This window comes from Salmo salar, chromosome 26, assembly GCF_965601325.2.
Source record: "Salmo salar chromosome 26, fSalSal1, whole genome shotgun sequence".
Lineage (NCBI taxonomy): Eukaryota > Metazoa > Chordata > Actinopteri > Salmoniformes > Salmonidae > Salmo > Salmo salar.
Genome location: NC_138316.1, coordinates 1,545,112 through 1,565,677, shown reverse-complemented (window position 1 = coordinate 1,565,677; position 20,566 = coordinate 1,545,112). Strand labels below are relative to the sequence as shown.

Genomic DNA, 20,566 nt, shown 5'->3' with positions numbered 1-20,566 from the left:
TCCACATTTTGTTACGTTACAGCCTTATTCTAAAATGTATTAAATACATGCAATCTACACACAATACCCCATAATGACGAAGTGAAAACAGGTTTTTAGACATTTTTTCAAATTTATAAAAAGAAATTAAAACAAATACCTTATTTACATATGTATTCAAACCCTTTGCTATGAGACTCGAAATTGAGCTCAGGTCCATACTGTTTCCATTGATCATCCTTGATGTTTCTACAAGTTGATTGGAGTCCACCTGTGGTAAATTCAATTGATTGGACATGATTTGGAAAGGCACAGACCTGTCTATATAAGGTCCCACAGTTGACAGTGCATGTCAGAACAAAAACCAAGCCAGGAGGTCGAAGAAATTGTCCATAGAGCTCCGAGACAGGATTGTGTCGAGGCACAGATCTGGGGAAGGGTACCAAAGAAAATCTGCAGTATTGAAGCTCCTCAAGATCACCTTGGCCTCCATCATTCTTAAATGGAATAAGTTTGAAACCACCAAGACTCTTCCTAGAGCTGGCTGCCTGGCCAAACTGAGCAATTGTGGGAGAAGGGCCTTGGTCAGGGAGGTGACCAAGAACCTGATGGTCACTCTGACAGAGCTCTAGAGTTCCTCTGTGGAGATGGGAGAACCTTCCAGATGGACCACCATCTCTGCAGCACTCCACTAATCAGGGCTTTATGGTAGAGTGGCCAGAAGGAAGCCACTCCTCAGTAAAAGGCACATGACAGCCCACTTGAAGTTTGCCAAAAGGCACCTAAAGACAATCGGACCATGAGAAACAAGATTCTCTGGTCTGATGAAACCAATATTGAACTCTTTGGCTTGAATACCAAGTGTCACGTCTGGAGGAAACCTCCCCATCCAACCTGACAGAGCTTGAGAGGATCTGAGGAGAAGAATGGGAGAAACTCCCCAAATACCGGTGTGCTTAGCTTGTAGCGTCATACTCGGAATGCTCGAGGCAGTAATCGCTGTCAAAGGTGCTTCCACACATAGTACTGAGTAAATGGTCTGAATACTTATGTAAATGTGATATTTCAGTTTTGTTATTTTTATACATGTGAAAAAAAAATTTAAAACCTGTTTTGGTTTTGTCATTATGGAGTATTGTGCGTAGATTGATGGGGGGAAACAATTTCATCAATTTAAGAATAAGACTGTTACCTAATAATATGTAGAAAAAGTCAAGGGGTCTGAATACTTTCTGAAGGTACTGTTTGAACTAACAGGTTATAGAGCAAACAACGCAATTATCACAACACATAGGTTGTAATATGGATTTTTTCCTTGCTTGGCATCCCCGTTGATTTTACCCATGCACATTTATTGATTGCATATTCTCATTTACATTACATTTACGTCATTTAGCAGACGCTCTTATCCAGAGCGACTTACAGATTGGTGCATTCACCTTATGATATCCAGTGGAACAACCACTTTACAATAGTACATCTATATATTTTATGTGGGGGGGGGTTAGAAGGATTACTTAATCCTATCCCAGGTATTCCTTAAAGAGGTGGGGTTTCAGGTGTCTCCGGAAGGTAGTGATTGACCAGAGCAGCGAACAGTTTTGACTGGGCTGAGTGGGAACTGTGCTTCCGCAGAGGTAGGGAGGCAAGCAGGGCAGAGGTGGATGAACGCAGTTGTAACGGCCGTCGTTAGAGAAAGACCAAGGTGCAGCGGAGGGTGTGTTCATCTTGAATGAATTTTAATACAAAAAGAGAACACTTGACAAAATAAACAAAATGACAGCCGACAGTTCTGTCAGGTACTAACAACGAAACAGAAAGCACTAAACAGAAACAATCACCCACAAAAACCCAAAGGAAAAACAGGCTACTTATGTGTGACTCCCAATCAGCAACAACGAACTACAGCTGTGCCTGATTGGGAGCCACACACGGCCCAAAGCAAAGAAATACAAAAACATAGAAAAATGAACATAGAACGCCCACCCAATGTAACACCCTGGCCTAACCAAAATAAAGAACAAAAACCCCTCTCTATGGCCAGGGCGTTACAGCAGTGCCCTTCTTTGGGTGTAGGGACTGATCAGAGCCTGAAGGTACGGAGGTGCCATTCCCCTCACAGCTCCGTAGGCAAGCACCATGGTCTTGTAGCAGATGCGAGCTTCAACTGGAAGCCAGTGGAGTGTGCGGAGGAGCGGGGTGACGTGAGATAACTTGGGAAGGTTGAACACCAGACGGGCTGCGGCGTTCTGGATGAGTTGTAGGGGTTTGATGGCACAGGCAGGGAGCCCCGCCAACAGCGAGTTGCAGTAATCCAGACGGGAGATGACAAGTGCCTGGATTAGGACCCGCGCCGCTTCCTGTGTGAGGCAGGGTCGTACTCTGCGAATGTTGTAGAGCATGAACCTACAGGATCGGGTCACTGCCTTGATGTTAGCGGAGAACGACAGGGTGTTGTCCAGGGTCACACCAAGGCTCTTAGCACTCTGGGAGGAGGACACAATGGAGTTGTCAACCGTGATGGCGAGATCATGGAACGGGCAGTCCTTCCCCGGGAGGAAGAGCAGCTCCGTCTTGCCGAGGTTCAGCTTGAGGTGGTGATCCGTCATCCACACTGATATGTCTGCCAGACATGCAGAGATGCGATTCGCCACCTGGTTATCAGAAGGGGGAAAGGAGAAGATGAATTGTGTGTCGTCTGCGTAGCAATGATAAGAGAGACCATGTGAGGATATGACAGAGCCAAGTGACTTGGTGTATAGCGAGAATAGGAGAGGGCCTAGAACTGAGCCCTGGGGGACACCAGTGGTGAGAGCACATGGTGCGGAGACGGATTCTCGCCATGCCACCTGGTAGGAGCGACCTGTCAGGTAGGACGCAATCCAAGGTTGAGCCGCGCCGGAGATGCCCAACTCGGAGAGGGTGGAGAGGAGGATCTGATGGTTCACAGTATCAAAGGCAGCAGACAGGTCTAGAAGGATGAGAGCAGAGGAGAGAGAGTTAGCTTTAGCAGTGCGGAGAGCCTCCGTGACACAGAGAAGAGCAGTCTCAGTTGAATGACCAGTCTTGAAACCTGACTTATTTGCATCAAGAAGGTCATTCTGAGGGAGATGGCAAGAGTGCTGGCCAAGGACGGCACGCTCAAGACTTTTGGAGAGGAAAGAAAGAAGGGATACTGGTCTGTAGTTGTTGACATCGGAGGGATCGAGTGTAGGTTTTTTGAGAAGGGGTGCAACTCTCGCTCTCTTGAAGATGGAAGGGACGTAGCCAGCGGTCAAGGATGAGTTGATGAGCGAGGTGAGGTAAGGGAGAAGGCCTCCGGAAATGGTCTGGAGAAGAGAGGAGGGGATAGGGTCAAGCGGGCAGGTTGTTGGGCGGCCGGCCGTCACAAGTCGCAGGATTTCATCTGGAGAGAGAGGGGAGAAAGAGGTCAAAGCATAGGGTAGGGCAATGTGAGCAGGACCAGCGTCAACCTTCTTTTCAAAATGGTTGACAAAGTCGTCTGCAGAGGGGGGGGGGGGGGGGGAGGAGGATTCAGGAGGGAGGAGAAGGTGGCAAAGAGCTTCCTAGGGTTAGAGGCAGATGCTTGGAATTTAGAGTGGTAGAATGTGGCTTTAGCAGCAGAAACAGAGGAAGAAAATGTGGAGAGGAGGGAGTGAAAAGATGCCAGGTCCGCAGGGAGGCTAGTTTTCCTCCATTTCCGCTCGGCTGCCCAGAGCCCTGTTCTGTGAGCTCACAATGAGTCGTCAAGGCACGGAGCAGGAGGGGAGGACCGAGCCGGCCGGGAGGATAGGGGACATAGAGAGTCAAAGGATGCAGAAAGGGAGGAGAGGAGGGTTGAGGAGGCAGAATCAGGAGATTGGTTGGAGAAGGATTGAGCAGAGGGAAGAGATGATAGAATGGAAGAGGAGAGAGTAGCGGGAGAGAGAGATCGAAGGTTGCGACGGCGCAATACCATCTGAGTAGGGGCAGAGTGAGTAGTGTTGGAGGAGAGCGAGAGGGAAAAGGATACAAGGTAGTGGTCGGAGACTTGGAGGGGAGTTGCAGTGAGATTAGTAGAAGAACAGCATCTAGTAAAGATGAGGTCAAGCGTATTGCCTGCCTTGTGAGTAGGGGGGACGGTGAGAGGGTGAGGTCAAAAGAGGAGAGGAGTGGAAGGAAGGAGGCAGCGAGAAATGAGTCAAAGGTAGACGTAGGGAGGTTAAAGTCACCCAGAATTGTGAGGGGTGAGCCATCCTCAGGAAAGGAACTTATCAAGGCGTCAAGCTCATTGATGAACTCTCCAAGGGAACCTGGAGGGCGATAAATGATAAGGATGTTAAGCTTGAATGGGCTAGTGATTGTGACAGCATGGAATTCAAAGGAGGAGATAGACAGATGGGTCAGGGGAGAAAGAGAGAATGTCCACTTGGGAGAGATGAGGATTCCAGTCCCGCCACCCCGCTGACCAGATACTCTCGGGGTATGCAAGAACACGTGGTCAGACGAGGAGAGAGCAGTAGGAGTAGCAGTGTTTTCTGTGGTAATCCATGTTTCCGTCATCGCCAAGAAGTCGAGGGACTGGAGGGTAGCATAGGCTGAGATGAACTCTGCCTTGTTGGCCACAGACCGGCAGTTCCAGAGGCTGTCAAAATAGGCTGTTATTTCAATCATTTGTTAGGTATTAAAACAAATTCTGCTAAGGTTTTCAGTCATCTAAAATTATGTGGAATTGCATGAAATGCGTTTATAAAAGGCAACAAAAAAAAGCTACAAACTGTGTGCAACTTCTGCAAGCACCTACTACTCTACTGTTCTGTTCCAGTACGCAAAAGCGAGGATAATGCATGCAATGGTCACCCAGTTTACAAATTAAGCATTGAGTAACACATTATTACAAACACACATGCATTCATATTTTCGTAACAAAATGTATTGATTAAATTTGGAGTTGTCATGCTGAAGTATGGCCATACCTACAGTAATAGGAGCCTAGGTGCAAATCCTACTTTCCTATTAAAGTAGAATTTTCATCTTCAATTGACATCATTGACAGTAATAGGAGTGTATATTGACCTACTGTCGCTGGCCCCTGTCCATCCTCCCCTCTCCAGGCCCATGTGAAGGTTCAGGTGTCCAGTAAGAGCCAGCTGCTGTACATGATGAGCAGGAAGCACCGGGAGCTGGAAGGCCGGCTGGACGACATGCTCTCCCGTATCGCCAAGGAGACCGAGGAGATCAAGGACCTGGAGCAGCAGCTGACCGACGGTGAGAGGGACTAGAACTTGATGATTTGCCTGAGTCCTATTCATTAGGCACAAAAAGGAAGAAAACTGACTGACACGGGGAGGGGCTTTTAAAAAAAAGAATAACTAGGCAAGTAAGTTAAGAACAAATTCTTATTTACAGTGACGGCCTACCCCGGCCAAACCCGGGCAAAGCTGGGCCAATTGTGCTCCGCCCTATGGGACTCCCAATCACGGCCGGATGTGATAAAGCCTGGAGTCAAACCAGGGACTGTAGGGACGCCTCTTGCACTGAGATGCAGTGCCTTAGACCACTGCGCCACTCTACCTGAACAAGTTCAATTGGAAACGTTTTCCTTTGTAAAACATTTTCCTACAATGTGCCCTAATGAACACGACTTTGCTGTCTGTCTCCAAACAGATAATGAGAGAGAGCTGCTTCTGGTTGGGTTTAAAGTTTAGTTTAGTTTATTAGGATCATTAGCTATTGCACATACTCTTCCTGGGGTCCTCATAAAACGTACAAATACATGAAAAAGTACATGACAAAGACAAGAACAAAAGTTATATATTGGAAAGACCTCAAGAGACAACAAAAATACTATTTACACACTATTCATAAATACAGTTGAAGTTTACATACACTTAGGTTGGAGTCATTAAAACTAGTTTTTCAACCACTCCACACATTTCTTGTTAACAAACTATAGTTTTGGCAAGTTGGTTAGGACATCTACTTTGTACATGACACAAGTAATTTTTCCAACAATTATTTACAGACAGATTATTTCACTTATAATTCACTGTATCACAATTCCAGTGGGTCAGAAGTTTACATACACTAAGTTGACTGTGCCTTTGAAACAGCTTGTAAAATTCCAGAAAATGATGTCATGGCTTTAGAAGCTTCTGATAGGCTAATTGACATCATTTGTGTCAATTAGAGGTGTACCTGTGGATGTATTTCAAGGCCTACCTTCAAACTCAGTGACTCTTTGCTCGACATCATGGGAAAATCAAAAGAAATCAGCCAAGACCTCAGAAAAATAATTGTAGACCTCTACAAGTCTGGTTCATCCTTGTGAGAAATTTCCAAACGCCTGAAGGTACCACGTTCATCTGTACAAACGCGTTCTGTCTCCTAGAGATGAACGCACTTTGGTGCGAAATGTGCAAATCAATCCCAGAACAACAGCAAAGGACCTTGTGAAGATGCTAGAGGAAACAGGTACAAAAGTATCTATATCCACAGTAAAACGAGTCCTATATCGACATAACCTGATAGGCCGCTCAGCAAGGAAGAAGTCACTGCTCCAAAACCACCATAAAAAATGTTCAACTGCACATGGGGACAAAGATGGTACTTTTTGGAGAAATGTCCTCTGGTCTGATGAAACAAAAATAGAACTTTTTGGCCATAATGACCATCGTTATGTTTGGAGGAAAACAGGGGAGGCTTGCAAGCCAAAGAACACCATCCCAACCATGAAGCACGGGGGTGGCAGCATCATGTTGTGGGGGTGTGCTTTGCTGCAGGAGGGACTGGTGCACTTCACAAAATAGATTGCATCATCAGGAAAGAAATGATGTGGATATATTGAAGCAACATCTCAAGACATCAGTCAGGAAGTTAAAGCTTGGTTGCAAATGGGTCTTCCAAATGGACAATGACCCCAAGCATACTTCCAAAGTTGTGGCAAAATGGCTTAAGGACAACAAAGTCAAGGTATTGGAGTGGCCATCACAAAGCCCTGACCTCAATCCTATAGAAAATGTGTGGGCAGAACTGAAAAGGCGTGTGCGAGCAAGGAGGCCTACACACCTGACTCAGTTACACCAGCTCTGTCAGGAGAAATGGGCCAAAATTCACCCAACTTATTGTGGGAAGCTTGTGGAAGGCTACAATTTAAAGGCAATGCTACCAATTACTAATTGTGTGTATGTAAACTTCTGATCCACTGGGAATGTGATGAAAGAAATCAAAGCTGAAATAAATGATTCTCTCTACTATTATTCTGACATTTCACATTCTTAAAATAAAGTGGTGATCCTAACTGACCTAAGACAGGGAATTTTTACTAAATGTCAGGAATTATGAAAAACGGATTTTAAATGTATTTGGCTAAGGTGTATGTAAACCTCCGACTTCAACTGTACATATTCATATATACAGTGCAGTTAAATGTGATCTTTAGAAAGTGAAGAGCCACTGTGATACGAAATGTTTTTTAAAGCGAATTTAGCTTTTGCCTAAGTAACCTCTGGTAGCAGAGCATTCCATGATGACATGGCTCTATATATAGCTGAGCAATGCAATAAATCTGTTTTTGGTTTGGGCACAGAATAAACCCATAGTGGCATGACTGTGACCAATGTTTTCTTTTTTTGGCTCTGTACTCAATTACTTAGGATTTGAAATGATACAGTGACTACAAGGTTAAAGTGCATACTGTCAGCTTTAATTTCATGTTTTTTTCATTCATATCGGGTGAACAGTTTAGAAATTACAGCAGTTCTTGTACATAGTTCCCCCCATTTTAGAGGACTGAAAGTATTGGGACAAATTCCCTTATGTGTATTAAAGTAGTCAAAAGTAGATTATTTGGTGACATTTTCCTAGCACGCAATGATTACTGTACATCAAGCTTGTGACTCGACAAAGTTGTTGGATGCATTCATTCAGGACTATCCGTAATAATGGTAGCGTCCACATTAATGTAGAAGTGCTTAGAAACATATTCTATTCTTATTTACAATAAAAGTAACTCCAAAATGAAACATTACATTATTTACCATTTCATTTCTATTGGGCAAAAATAATCTGAAACACAACCAAAACGAACAGCAAATGCATCCAACAAATTTGTAGAGTCACAAGCTTGGCTCAGTTGGTAGAGCATGGTGTTTGCAACGCCAGCATGGTGTGTGCAACGCCAGGGTTGTGGGTTCGATTCCCATGGGGGGCCAGTACAAAGAAAAAAAAATGAAAAAAGAAATGCATGAAATGAAATGTATGCACTCACTACTGTAAGTCGCTCTGGATAAGAGCATCTGCTAAATGACTAAAATGTAAATGTAAAATTGCTTGGTAGGAATTTTGGACCAAATACAACATTTCTGACTACTTTAATTGGTCCCCTCAGTCATTTTATTGTTTCAAATCCAAAATGCAGCGGTACAGAGCCAAAACAACAACAACATTTTTTTATTATCCCAATACTTTTGGAGCTCACTGTCTGTTTGAAGTGTATGCAAATAGATTATAAAGTAGTTAGACATTTTCAACACACAAATGTTTCTTAAAAAGACTAGAAGAGAAGTAGTCAATTTCTCCTTAACCATGAAACACTATCATGCATGTTGTTGATGTTAGTTCTGTGTGCAGTTAAGAGCAGGGTGAACTACTTTGTTTTGAGCCAGCTGCAGCTTTGCTAGGTCTTTCTTTGCTGCACCTGACCCTATTAAGATGGGACAAGATCAGAGCCTGAACAACTAGTACAGTTGCTCTTGGTGTCAAAAACTCAGAACATCTACTAAATTGGTCCTTAGTAGGGTATGTTCATAGCAGTTGTACTTACATTTTATCATTACGCCATTGACCCTATTTGTTTCTTCCCAGGAAAATGTGGCATCATGTGCGAAGCTGCAGCTTTAACATATCTGCATATATCCCAGACAGTTCCCCTCCAAAAGTCCCGCTAATAGATACCTTGAGTTAGACACCATAGCTTCCTTGTTTCAGAACCCTAACCCCCCATTATTATTCAGAGCTCTTCCAAACTCACATTACACCTACCAGGCCTTGCTGTGATCCTTCTAAATACCTGGAGAGCATAATTGCTATTTAGACTCACTGACACGGTCACGAGTCTCCCCACCATTGTTCTTAATTAACCAAAATGGATAACCAACCAATGGCACTGTCCCCCACCACAGGTCAGATAGCAGCCAACGAGGCTCTGAAGAGGGACCTGGAGGATATAATCTCTGGCCTGCAGGAGTACCTGAGCGGGGTGAAGGAGCAGACCCGGCATGCCCAGGCAGAATGCCACCACCTGCAGAGGGAGATGGAGGCCCTGCAGCGCTACCTGGATGAGAGCCAGGAGCAGCGCCGCCTGCTGGAGACAATCGCCACCGCCACTGATACAGAGAAAACACAGCAGCAGCAGGAGCTGGACGCGCTGAGGAGGGAGAACGCTGAGCTGCGGCGGGTGCAGGGTCAGATCAGCGCCTACGAAGCGGAGCTGGAGAGCCAGCTGCAGGAGCGCCACACTGAGGCGGGCCAGCTAAAGGAGGAGCTGGGGCGAATTTGCAGGCTTAGCCAGTTGGAGCACGCTGCCCTGCAGGCGGCGCTGGACAAGGAAAGGCAGTCCAAGGACAATGCCCAGGCCCAACTGCAGCTGGCTGCAGAGAGGGAGCAGCAGAGAGAGGAGCTCCTGGAACAGCTCACTGCTCTACAGGAGGACAAGGCCAGTCTGGAGGAGTGCGTGGGTGCTCTGCAGAGTTCTCTAAAGCAGGCCCGGGGAACATTGCTATGCCCACAGGAGGTGCAGAGGCATCTTGAGCAGATGATCAGGACCATCACCTCAGGGCAGCCTGGCCACATCAGGTGAGGGAGTCTCCCACTGTTCACCCCCAGTGAGATTGGGACCATATAGTTGGGTAGAGGACTTGCCACAAAGCCTAAGTCAGGGAGATAGCCCTCAGTGGCGTCATGCTGTCAAATAAGTTAAAATGGTAAAGATGGGGTATGGGCTCTCATTCCAACTCTATGATTGGGACAAAAACATGATTTATGCATACTTGGTATTCACATCGCAATTTTTTTTTATGAATTTCCCACAATTAATTTCAATAGAAACTTTGCAAAAATAGATACGATTCTGCAACCATGGAGAGGTAAATACTCTATTTATGGAAAAATCACATTGATGAACATTTTGGTCCTATCACCTACTAATGGCACTGCCTACTCCAGATAACTCGTTTTTTAAATCATAAAAATGTAAATCTAAAAAATATTTCATTTTATTTGGAATGCTAAGCCAGACAAAATTAAACGTGCCTATTTATATAATGAATGAGTTTGTGAGGCTAAAATGATTAAATATTAAAGCTTTAAACCATTCACTAAAAGCTTCACTCATACATAAATTATACTTAAACCCAAAATGGTTCTCCAGTAGATTATTAAGAAAGGCTCATCTTTTGTTAAAAAATTGCCTTTTTGCCTTTATACAGATTTCTCATTTCCGCCTAGTGGCAAATGAAATTTTGTTTGAAGTATCGCCCTTTCTTAAACAAGCCATACAAAGCTGGTTACAATTTCAGTTTTATCCTCCAGAAAAGATAGAACAAATATTACAACAAATGTTATGGTTAAATTCAAATATACTGATTTAATTTAAAAAAAAACATTCTTTATGGATTTTTTAAAATTTTAATTGTATTATATATGTTAATGATATTATGAATAGAAACGGAGGAGTTATGTCACATATGCAGTTATCGAAAATATATGGGAATATCTGCTCAATCCAAACTTTACAACCAACTGATTGCTATACTAACACAAAAATGGAGGAGGCAAGTGGAAAAGGGAGAAGGTAGGGAACTTGTTAATTGGCTGACAGGAACTGGCATAAATAGAAAAATATACCAGTTTCATCTGAGGACAAAAATGTTGACAGCTGCGTCATACAGGATGCAAAATAAATGGGAGGAGCTTTTCGATGTACCAATTCCATGGCCCATGGTTTATGAACTAGTACAAAAAACTACACTTGATTCAAGACTTATTTTTTTATTATTATATACCATTTTTGCCACCAACAGAATGCTATATATATATGGGGCATACATCAATCTCAGCTCTGTAGATTTTTCTGCAAAGAGACAGAATCAATAGATAATTTATTCTAGTATTGCCCCTATATAGCTTGTTTCTGGTCACAGTTTCAGGAATGGTTAAAAAAAAATCACAACATTCAATTAAAATCAACTTTACAAATAGCAGTGTTGGGCGATTTGGAAAGCCATAGTCAGTCAATAAATAATATAATAACTCATAGGAAAGGTTTTTATCTTTAGCTTACAATCTTTGGATAATATACGATTAGAAAGGTTAAAACATTTTGTAAAACATCACAGCATATTTGAAAAATATAATGCACATGGGAACCAAACAAGGGTGGTCTTTGGTGATAGGTGGGATGGGCTGAGAGTGGCGGAGGGTTGGGATTAAAGAGCTTATGTTTGGTAATGTATTATCGTTATGTGACTGCTTTATATAAAAGTACCATATATGTAAAATGTGTATGTAAAATGTATGTATATGTGGCAAAAAAGCTATAAAAAAACTAAGATATTTGTCCTCCTCAGAGAGTGGCCAAGTGTTGGACTCATCATCACCTGCAGTACTACTCTCTCTCATGTTAGCAGGGTGCGCAGTGAAGGGGGCGTGGTGGGCCGCAACTTGGAGCGGCTGCAGCGTGAGGTGCTGGGAGTGGTGTCTGCTGCCCAAACATACCGGGACCAAGCCCAGCAGGGCCAGGCTCGACTCAGTCAGGAGCTGGCCTCCCTCCGAGAGCAACACAAGGCAGCCTGCCAGGCTGCAGCACAGACCACGGTGAATCTCTTCTTTTTCCACCACCTCCATAGGCCACTGGTAGGATGTATGATGAAGTTGGGTCAGTTTCGCATTTTACCTTATTGCTTAAGTTTAGGATTGGGGAGAGGAAGCTGATCCAAGATCTTTACCAAGGGAAAACTTCGCCCCCTGGGAGGAGGGAAGCATCTCTGACTGATTGGCCACTGCTGTTGTTTTACTTGTTCCCTGTTGTTCATGGCTTGTCCCACCCACCAGCAGGCAGCAAAGAAACTCGGTGAGGAGGAGATACTCCAGCTCCGGCTGGAACTGCAGGAGGCTCGAGAGCTCCAGAAACTGACGGGCCAGCGGCTCCAGGAGGCTGAGGACGAGCGAGAGCTTTTGCTCGCTGAGCTGGAGGAACAAGACAAACAGGTCATTACTTCCACTGCTCAAAGGATCTACGAGTCTCCTGCCCACTAGTGTATAAGTATAACACACACAGAGAAAACAACATGTACCGCTAGAGCTACTGTTTAGAAACCATTGTGGGAATGTATCACATCATAATTGTAAATGAGTTAAGTTGACAGGATTGCTGAATGAATGGATATAGATGGACAGATAGACAGACGGATAAATTGACTGACTCACTCACTCAGGTTCTTGTCTCCCCCAGATTGAAGTGGGCGCGTGCCACACCCAGCAGCAGCTGCAGTCTCTGGACTTGGAGCTGCTGGAGCTAAGAAGCTACTTCACAACGGCAGACAAGATGTCCGCCCAGCAGTTGAGAGCCACCAAAGAGAAGCTCCACTCCTTACACACCACCGTGGAGCAAATCAACCAGGAGAGGGCTGAGGTGGGTGTCTCTTCATAAACACCTATAAGCTGTGTCCCAAATGGTACTCTGTTCCCTACATAGTGCACTACTTTTGACCAGAGCCCTATGGGACTAAATAAATCACCGTAGACTAAATAACTCTGTCTCTCCTTTTCGTCGTCCTATACTTTTGCGGTGTGTAGGGAGACTGAGTTAGACTAAAGAGAATAGCTCTTTTTCAATGAATCTGTCCTCAATTTCTCCCTTTCTTTCTCTTCTTTCCTCCATCTCAAAATCCTCCTCTCGGACCTTATTCAATACGGTTGAGAAGGAGGCCAGGAGTTAAGATGAGAGGAATCGAGGAAAGACTCATTAAGATCGAGTCAATCTATTTGTGACGTGTTGTGTTAATGCAGGATGCGGAGGAGCTGGAGGGGTCTAGGGTTCTAGCAGCCGAGATCACTCAGAACCTGACCAAAGCCGAGGCTGAGATTCAGCTGCTGCAAAAGCTACTGAAAAAGCTACTGAAGTACAGGGTATTAAAAAAAGCTAAGACTACAACTCCTACAGAAACAATGGCTGCATCCCAAATGGCACCATATTCCCTATATAGTACACTACTTTTCACCAGGGCACATAGTGCTCTAGTCAAAAGTAGTGCACTATGTAGGGAATGGGGTGCCATTTGGAACACACTCATTAAGATCGAAACACCACCGAAACATAAAAATAACAAAAGAAATGTACACCCAGTGTAATAACACGTTATAACACGATCATAACCATATCATAATGTCATAACTGTCATGACCCATATATTTACACCTGTTGTGACAGATATTGCGTTATTTTATGGCAGGTTATGACACCTACATTAGAGTGCCAAGAAGTTTCCTTTCGTTTGAAAGTTTGTTTCTTAAATCCTTTGTTGTTGCTGTAATTAATTATTTACAGCCATGTTTGTTTTCCTCATATTTCAAGTAACTTGTAGAAAATACAGAAACATTAAGACCATCCTGTGTCACTTTACTTGGAGTAAGAAAATACACTTTATGACCAATTAGGCCTATCTGGCTTATATGATGCATCACCAACATGCCCTTATATCAGTGTTGTACATGAGTAGAGATGTACTCTTATTTAACAATATTTGTGCTCACCTGAGTAAGATTTGAAGTTTTCTTTCCATTAGATGCATTTGATGGACCGAAATAGCCTGGGGGGTATTTCAGACAACAGCATCCAACAGCAGGAGCTGGATCGACTGAAATGGGCCTTGACCAGAAAAGAGGCCCAGACTAAGCAACTGCGGGAGCAGCTCGCCCTGGCTAGAGAGAGTTAGTGGGCTGAACAGTTTGTTTTAGCCCTTTTTGGTTGAGTCAGTCTTAACACTGTAAAAACACCCCAATTCACCTATTTGGCCTAGCCCTGTATGTCTTTCTGAAGCTTTGATGCCTACATCTATATATATATATATATATATATATATATATATATATATATATATTTTTTTTTTTAATATATATACCTTATTGCACTATAATCCACTTTGTTGTTGTTTTGTTGACATCCCCAATGTGACTTTGACTCCACAGAGAACAGCGGGAACCTGGAGGAGCTTATGGGGGAAGTGTGTGCTCTCAGGGAAAACCTGCTCCAGCAGAACCAGGTCTTATCCAGACTCAGAGACCCTCACAGGACCAGGGGTCACTGGTACTATGTCTCATCATCCACAAATGTAAGGCACCACCACCACCTACCAACCTCCCTATGACTGTTTCAGTAGTTGATGGTTATGCTGCAAACTCAGAAGAACCCAGAACCAAATCAAGCTAACTTATTCGGTTTCCTTCTGGGGAAGGAAACCACCTCCACGAAATCCTGATTCGACAAAAGATATAATGATGCTATACCACCGAAACATCAAAATAACAAAAGAAATGTACACCCAGTGTAATAACACGTTATGACACGATCATAACCATATCATAATGTCATAACTGTCATGACCCATATATTTACACCTGTTGTGACAGATATTGCGTTATTTTATGGCAGGTTATGACACCTACATTAGAGTGCCAAGAAGTTTCCTTTCGTTTGAAAGTTTGTTTCTTAAATCCTTTGTTGTTGCTGTAATTAATTATTTACAGCCATGTTTGTTTTCCTCATATTTTAAGTAACTTGTAGAAAATACACAAACATTAAGACCATCTTGTGTCACTTTACTTGGACTAAGAAAATACACTTTATGACCAATTAGGCCTATCTGGCTGATATGATGCATCACCAACATGCCCTTATATCAGTCATCAGTCAAAAAGTGTGTGTCTCTTGTCCTGCTCCTGAAATATGCTCCTGCATTCATCCCAGTCATCAGCAACAGAGCACTGGGGTAGATGTGTGTCTGACATCAATGTGAGTGCAATTACAATGCTAATTTAATATGGTCTATTTCAAAAATATATATAACATAGCCTACGTGTCAACAGTATGTTTATGGTGTAATGAAATGCTCTGCCTTGTGTGGTAGGTTTTGTGGGTTTTGTCACTCGTGTAGGTGTCATAACCAGCCATAAAATAACGCAATATATGTCATAACTGTGTTATGACTATATTATAACAGGTTATGACAGCTGTTATGGCATGGTTATGACCATATGAGTTGACTGAGTATGAGGGCCAGATTTGGAATTTAGCAAGGATACCAAGGTTAACACCCGTACTCTTACGATAAGTGCCATGGGATCTTTAGTGACAACAGAGTCAGGACACCCATTTAACATCCCATCCGAAAGGCTGCACCCTACACAGGGAAATGTTCCGAATCACTGCCCTGGGACACTGGGATATTTTGGGGGGGGACTAGAGGATATGCTTCCTACTGGCCCTCCGACACCACTTCCAGCAGCATCTGTTCTCCCATCCAGGGACCAACCAGGACTAACCCTGCTTAGCTTCAGAGGCATGCCAGCAGTGGGATGCAGGGTGACGCAGGGTGTCAAGTAGAGTGTTACCATTAAGATGAAAGCTGCAATGCCGGGGTTCAAGCTGTGGGCCCACTGTGCCGCCATCAGGACTATTTGGACACATTGCCTTAGGATGAGCTACTTTTTTACTCCTTACCACACTAGGCAAATAACAGAACTCAAATCAACCAGATCATGCAATATGCTTTTGATGTATTTTGGACATTGGTTTATGATATTGACTACTTTAAAAATCTTCTTCTGCTGGACAGATTGGTACAACATTTGGTATATAGCATCTATGGATGCACATCTTTAAACCCCTAGAGTTGATTGACACACCGGTGTGTCAATCTAAGTAACATAATAAAATAATCCCCATCCAAATCTGTCAGTTAAAGAAAGAGAGATGGATGCATTGGATGGGTCTCAATCCACCGCATCGGCCGATGTCGCACTTCCGCATCTGTGGTGAAAGGTGGCAGAGCTAGAGTGGTGTTTGTCAGACCATGAGACATCCCAAAAATCGGTCTTCTCGTGTAAACGTCTGTAGCATCCAAATTGTTTGGCCGACAAACTGTTATGAGAGGGGAGACGAACACGATGATGGTCTCCTTCCTCTATGAAGTGTCAGGGGACTTGTCTGAAGTCGGTACGGTCTGTTTGCCAACTTCTGTTTGGTAGTGTCCGAACCGTTTGGACTACAAACTAATGGTGTTCTCTGTTTTGCCCATTCGACCCCGACAAGTGTCACGGGACACATCTGAAGGTAACCAGTAGCGGTTTAAAAAAAACGAATGGAAGTATGAAGGTAGTTTTGTGACTACCCAAAAAAAGGGGTTAAGTACACAACAGCCACAAGAGCATTAGTGAGGTCGGGCACTGATGTTGGGCGATTAAGCCTGGCTTGCATTCAGGGTTCCAATTCATCCCAAAGGTGTTCGATGGAGTCAGGGCTCTGTGCAGGCCAGTCAAGTTCTTCCACACTGATCTCGACAAACCATTTTTGTATGGACTTCGCATTGTACACCAGGGTGTCGTGTCTTTGCTGTCATTAATGTGTTTGAATGTTATTTTCTAAAATCAATGAACTACGTTTAATTATTACGCGATTAAATTAACCATATAACAATTAAGTAGTAATCTGGGGCACCACGGAAAAAGTTTATATAACGAGATACTGTTTTCTGAATTATCTCTTAAAGATAAAGATCTCTTGGGGGAAAAGGGCGTTCCATTACGTTTGGAATAATGTCTATGCTGACGTAGGCGTGGTTACTGACTGGATAAACTTTACATGAAAAACATTTTTTTTTATTTAGAAGGCCAAGATTCCATTTCGTCTTCTCTCAAAGAGTTTCATATTTAATCCTAGAAGTTCCACAACATTTGGATGTAAACCTGACAACTGGGAAATATACACATTCAGAGATACAGTTATGTTATGCCATCCTTAATGAGATCCCAAAACAACAACTGATCTGACATAATTGTTTTTTAAGTACCCACGGATCCTTCCAACTGTTTGGATTACAGAAATATTGTTTCGTTATCCAATCTTGGATGTCACAGTACTACAAAATCTCTCTCTGTAACGAAGGGACTTTTAACTTCCCTTTCACTGTATGGCAGTGAGAGAGTTCCTGCTGGTATTTACGAGCGTCATAAAACGGCCAACTTCACCTCTCTCCCCCTCTGCGGGAGAGAGAGGGCGCTGTAGAGCGGACCCATTGTAACATGATTCTTCAGATCTTCACAGGAGAGTCATGACCGAGGCATTGTCATGCTGAAACAGGCCAGACCTTCCCCAAACTGTTGCCACTAAGTTGGAAGCACAGAATTGTCTAGAATGTCATTTTATGCTGCAGCGTTAAGGGGCCTAGCCTGACCCATGAAAAACATCTACAGACCATTATTCCTCCTCCACCAAACTTTCCATTTGCACTATGCATTTAGGCATGCAGCCAAACTCAAGAGATATAAACATGTGCCTGTTATAGCGCCACCGTGTGGTCGATCTGAATGTGCTTGCATATGTTGAGTGTTGACAGTGTTTGGAATACATACACCTAGTTTTGGTACAATTCAAATATTGGTGTCTGATCTGTATGAATTTATGTGCCAGACCACGCCCACATGAATGTTTATCGGTCAGTATGTTTGACATACTAGCCTAGAAATTGTTGCGTTGGGAGACATTGGTCCATAGATACCATGTATCAAGTTTCGTGCAGATCGGTCATTTGGTGCCAGAGGAGTTGTGTTTTCTATGTAGTATGTGTAAAGCCTAAATTATACTGTATATATGCAACGCAAGACCGCAAAATGGCGATCCTGCTTGCTTGTGTCAAGTTTATTATTGCAGGGCTGTACACCTTTGCGTATTTTTCCTACACAATTACGCAGGATCGCCGTTTTTACATAGCTATTTGTAGTTCTTACATTGCATATTGCATTTGGTATAAATTAGGCTTAAGGCTGGTATTGTACAGGACTATATACTATAGTTTTATTGTCTGTTTCTCCTTGTTCCGTCAGGCTCACAGTTTAGGTTCTCAGGGCTCTCAGGATTCAGGTCTAGGGTTGCAGTATCCTTCCTCGCACCGCAACAGCAGACACAGGGGGGTCAGCAGGGATAGAGGTCCCCAGCCTGGAGGGGGATACTGGGTCTACTCCCCTCCGGTGCACACACCCTCACACACTTACAAAGGAAGAGGTATGTATAGGCACATTGCAATTTTCCTCTGAGACCTCTGTAGTTACACTACGATACAGCAAACCGTGAGAGTCAACACAGCTGTGTGTGTGTGTGTGTGTGTGTGTGTGTGTGTGTGTGTGTGTGTGTGTGTGTGTGTGTGTGTGTGTGTGTGTGTGTGTGTGTGTGTGTGTGTGTGTGTGTGGACGCATCGGTGTATGTGTGCATCGGTGTGTATCCGTATGTGTGTGTATGTGTCTACGCGTGCTTGACCCCTCAGGTGAGGCGAGGGACAGTGGTGGTGAGAGCGATGTGGCAGACTGCAGCTCCTCTGGGATGGGGACTGGGGATCAATTCAGCCATCCCCCTGGCTCGGCCATCTACACCATGCTGCCCGACGGTTCGCCCCTGCCCCCTGGCTCTGTGATCTATGCCCCCCCTGCGGCCAGCCTGGCCGGGACGGTCATCTACGGGTCTCCACCACAGGGGGCCCACCTGGTCTATGGCCCCAGCAGCCTCTCTGGGCCCTGGCTCGGAGTCAGCCTCCCCACCGGGGTGCTCCACTGCAACATGCCGGAGCACAAGGAGATGGTGGGTGACATGGATGAGATGATGATTCCTAATGGTTTGAATGGACTAATCCAGTGTATCCCAATCCTGGTCGTGGGGACCCAAAGATTTCTGCTTTTAGACCGAGCACTAACACACTCAGAAATACAGTGTAGACATTGTTAATGTTGTAAATGACTATTTTAGCTGGAAACGGCAGATTTTTTTATGCAATATCTACATAGGCGTACAGAGGCCTATTATCAACAACCATCACTCCTGTGTTCCAATGGCACGTTATGTTATCTAATCCAAATGTATCATTTTAAAAGGCTAATTGATCATTAGAAAACCCTTTTGCATTTATGTTAGCACAGCTGAAAACTGTTGTCCTGATTAAAGAATCAATAAAACGGGCCTTCTTTAGACTAGTTGAGTATCTGGAGCATCAGCATTTGCAAAACACCAGTCTCAACGTCAACAGTGATGAGGCGACTCCGGGATGCTCGCCTTCTAGGCAGTTGCAAAGAAAAAGCCATTTCTCAGACTGGCCAATAAAAATAAAAGATTAAGATGGGCAAAAGAACACAGACACTGGACGGAGGAACTCTGCCTAGAAGGCCAGCATCCCGGAGTCGCCTCTTCACTGTTGACGTTGAGACTGGTGTTTTGCGGGTACTATTTAATGAAGCTGCCAGTTGAGAACTTGTGAGGTGTCTGTTTCTCAAACTAGACACTCTAATGTACTTGTCCTCTTGCTCAGTTGTGCACCGGGACCTCCCACTCCTCTTTCTATTCTGGTTAGAGCCAGTTTGCACTGTTCTGTGAAGGGAGTAGTACACAGCGTTGTACGAGATCTTCAGTTTCTTGGCAATGTCTCGCATGGAATAGCCTTCATTTCTCAGAACAAGAATAGACTGACGAGTTTCAGAAGAAAGTACTTTGTTTCTGGCCATTTTGAGCCTGTAATCGAACCCACAAATGCTGACGCTCCAGATACTCAACTAGTCTAAAGAAGGCCCGTTTTATTGCTTCTTTAATCAGGACAACAGTTTTAAGCTGTGCTAACATAATTGCAAAAGGGTTTTCTAATGATCAATTAGCCTTTTAAAATGATAAACTTGGATTAATTAACACAACCTGCCATTGGAACACAGGAGTGATGGTTGATGATATTGGGCTATGTAGATATTCTATATAGATATTCCCTAAAAAATGTGCCGTTTCCAGCTACAATAGTCATTTACAACATTAACAATGTCTCCACTGTATTTCTGATCAATTTGATGTTATTTTAATGGACAAAAAATGTGCTTTTCTTTCAAAAACAAGGACATTTCTAAGTGACCCCAAACTTTTGAACGGTAGTGTATATACATACATACACATACCCACATTATATATAAACATCCATACATATACACATACATGTACATACATACAAACAAACCATGTCTTTGTCTTATGTAGCTGTATGACCCAATGGGTGAATAAACTTGGTTGAGCTTTACTAATCGTCTGTGAGTTTTAATAAGTTAATTTAGAACCTAACAGTGGGCGCTGCAAGCAGGGTTCACCACGATTTACAGTCGAACTAGAGAGTCCGAATCAGTGAACAGGAGCCGGCACCAGAAACAAGGTAGGCACAGTTCCTACACCTGTTATCACTCATTCTGACATCTAGGGGAGATGAGAGTCGTAGGCTGAACCAATTATAGGATTACGGACCTAGAAAGCCTGAGT

General features: G+C 43.7%; 1 protein-coding gene across 5 annotated transcripts in view; it reads left to right on the top strand.

Annotated features, from left to right (window-relative positions):
* cntrl (centriolin) overlaps window positions 1-20,566 on the top strand; it is a 116,646-nt gene that overhangs the window by 64,706 nt on the left and 31,374 nt on the right. For 2 of the 5 annotated variants that reach the window (XM_014174805.3, XM_014174801.3), the window contains exons 12-21: window positions 5,073-5,226; window positions 9,141-9,813; window positions 11,643-11,832; window positions 12,070-12,225; window positions 12,470-12,649; window positions 13,027-13,146; window positions 13,803-13,947; window positions 14,206-14,348; window positions 18,118-18,295; window positions 18,555-18,865. In XM_014174805.3, coding sequence (XP_014030280.2) covers window positions 5,073-5,226; window positions 9,141-9,813; window positions 11,643-11,832; window positions 12,070-12,225; window positions 12,470-12,649; window positions 13,027-13,146; window positions 13,803-13,947; window positions 14,206-14,348; window positions 18,118-18,295; window positions 18,555-18,865 — 2,250 coding nt within the window. The remainder of the gene's footprint in view (window positions 1-5,072; window positions 5,227-9,140; window positions 9,814-11,642; window positions 11,833-12,069; window positions 12,226-12,469; window positions 12,650-13,026; window positions 13,147-13,802; window positions 13,948-14,205; window positions 14,349-18,117; window positions 18,296-18,554; window positions 18,866-20,566) is intronic. The other 3 variants (XM_014174804.3, XM_014174803.3, XM_014174808.3) reach the window with 3 other exon arrangements.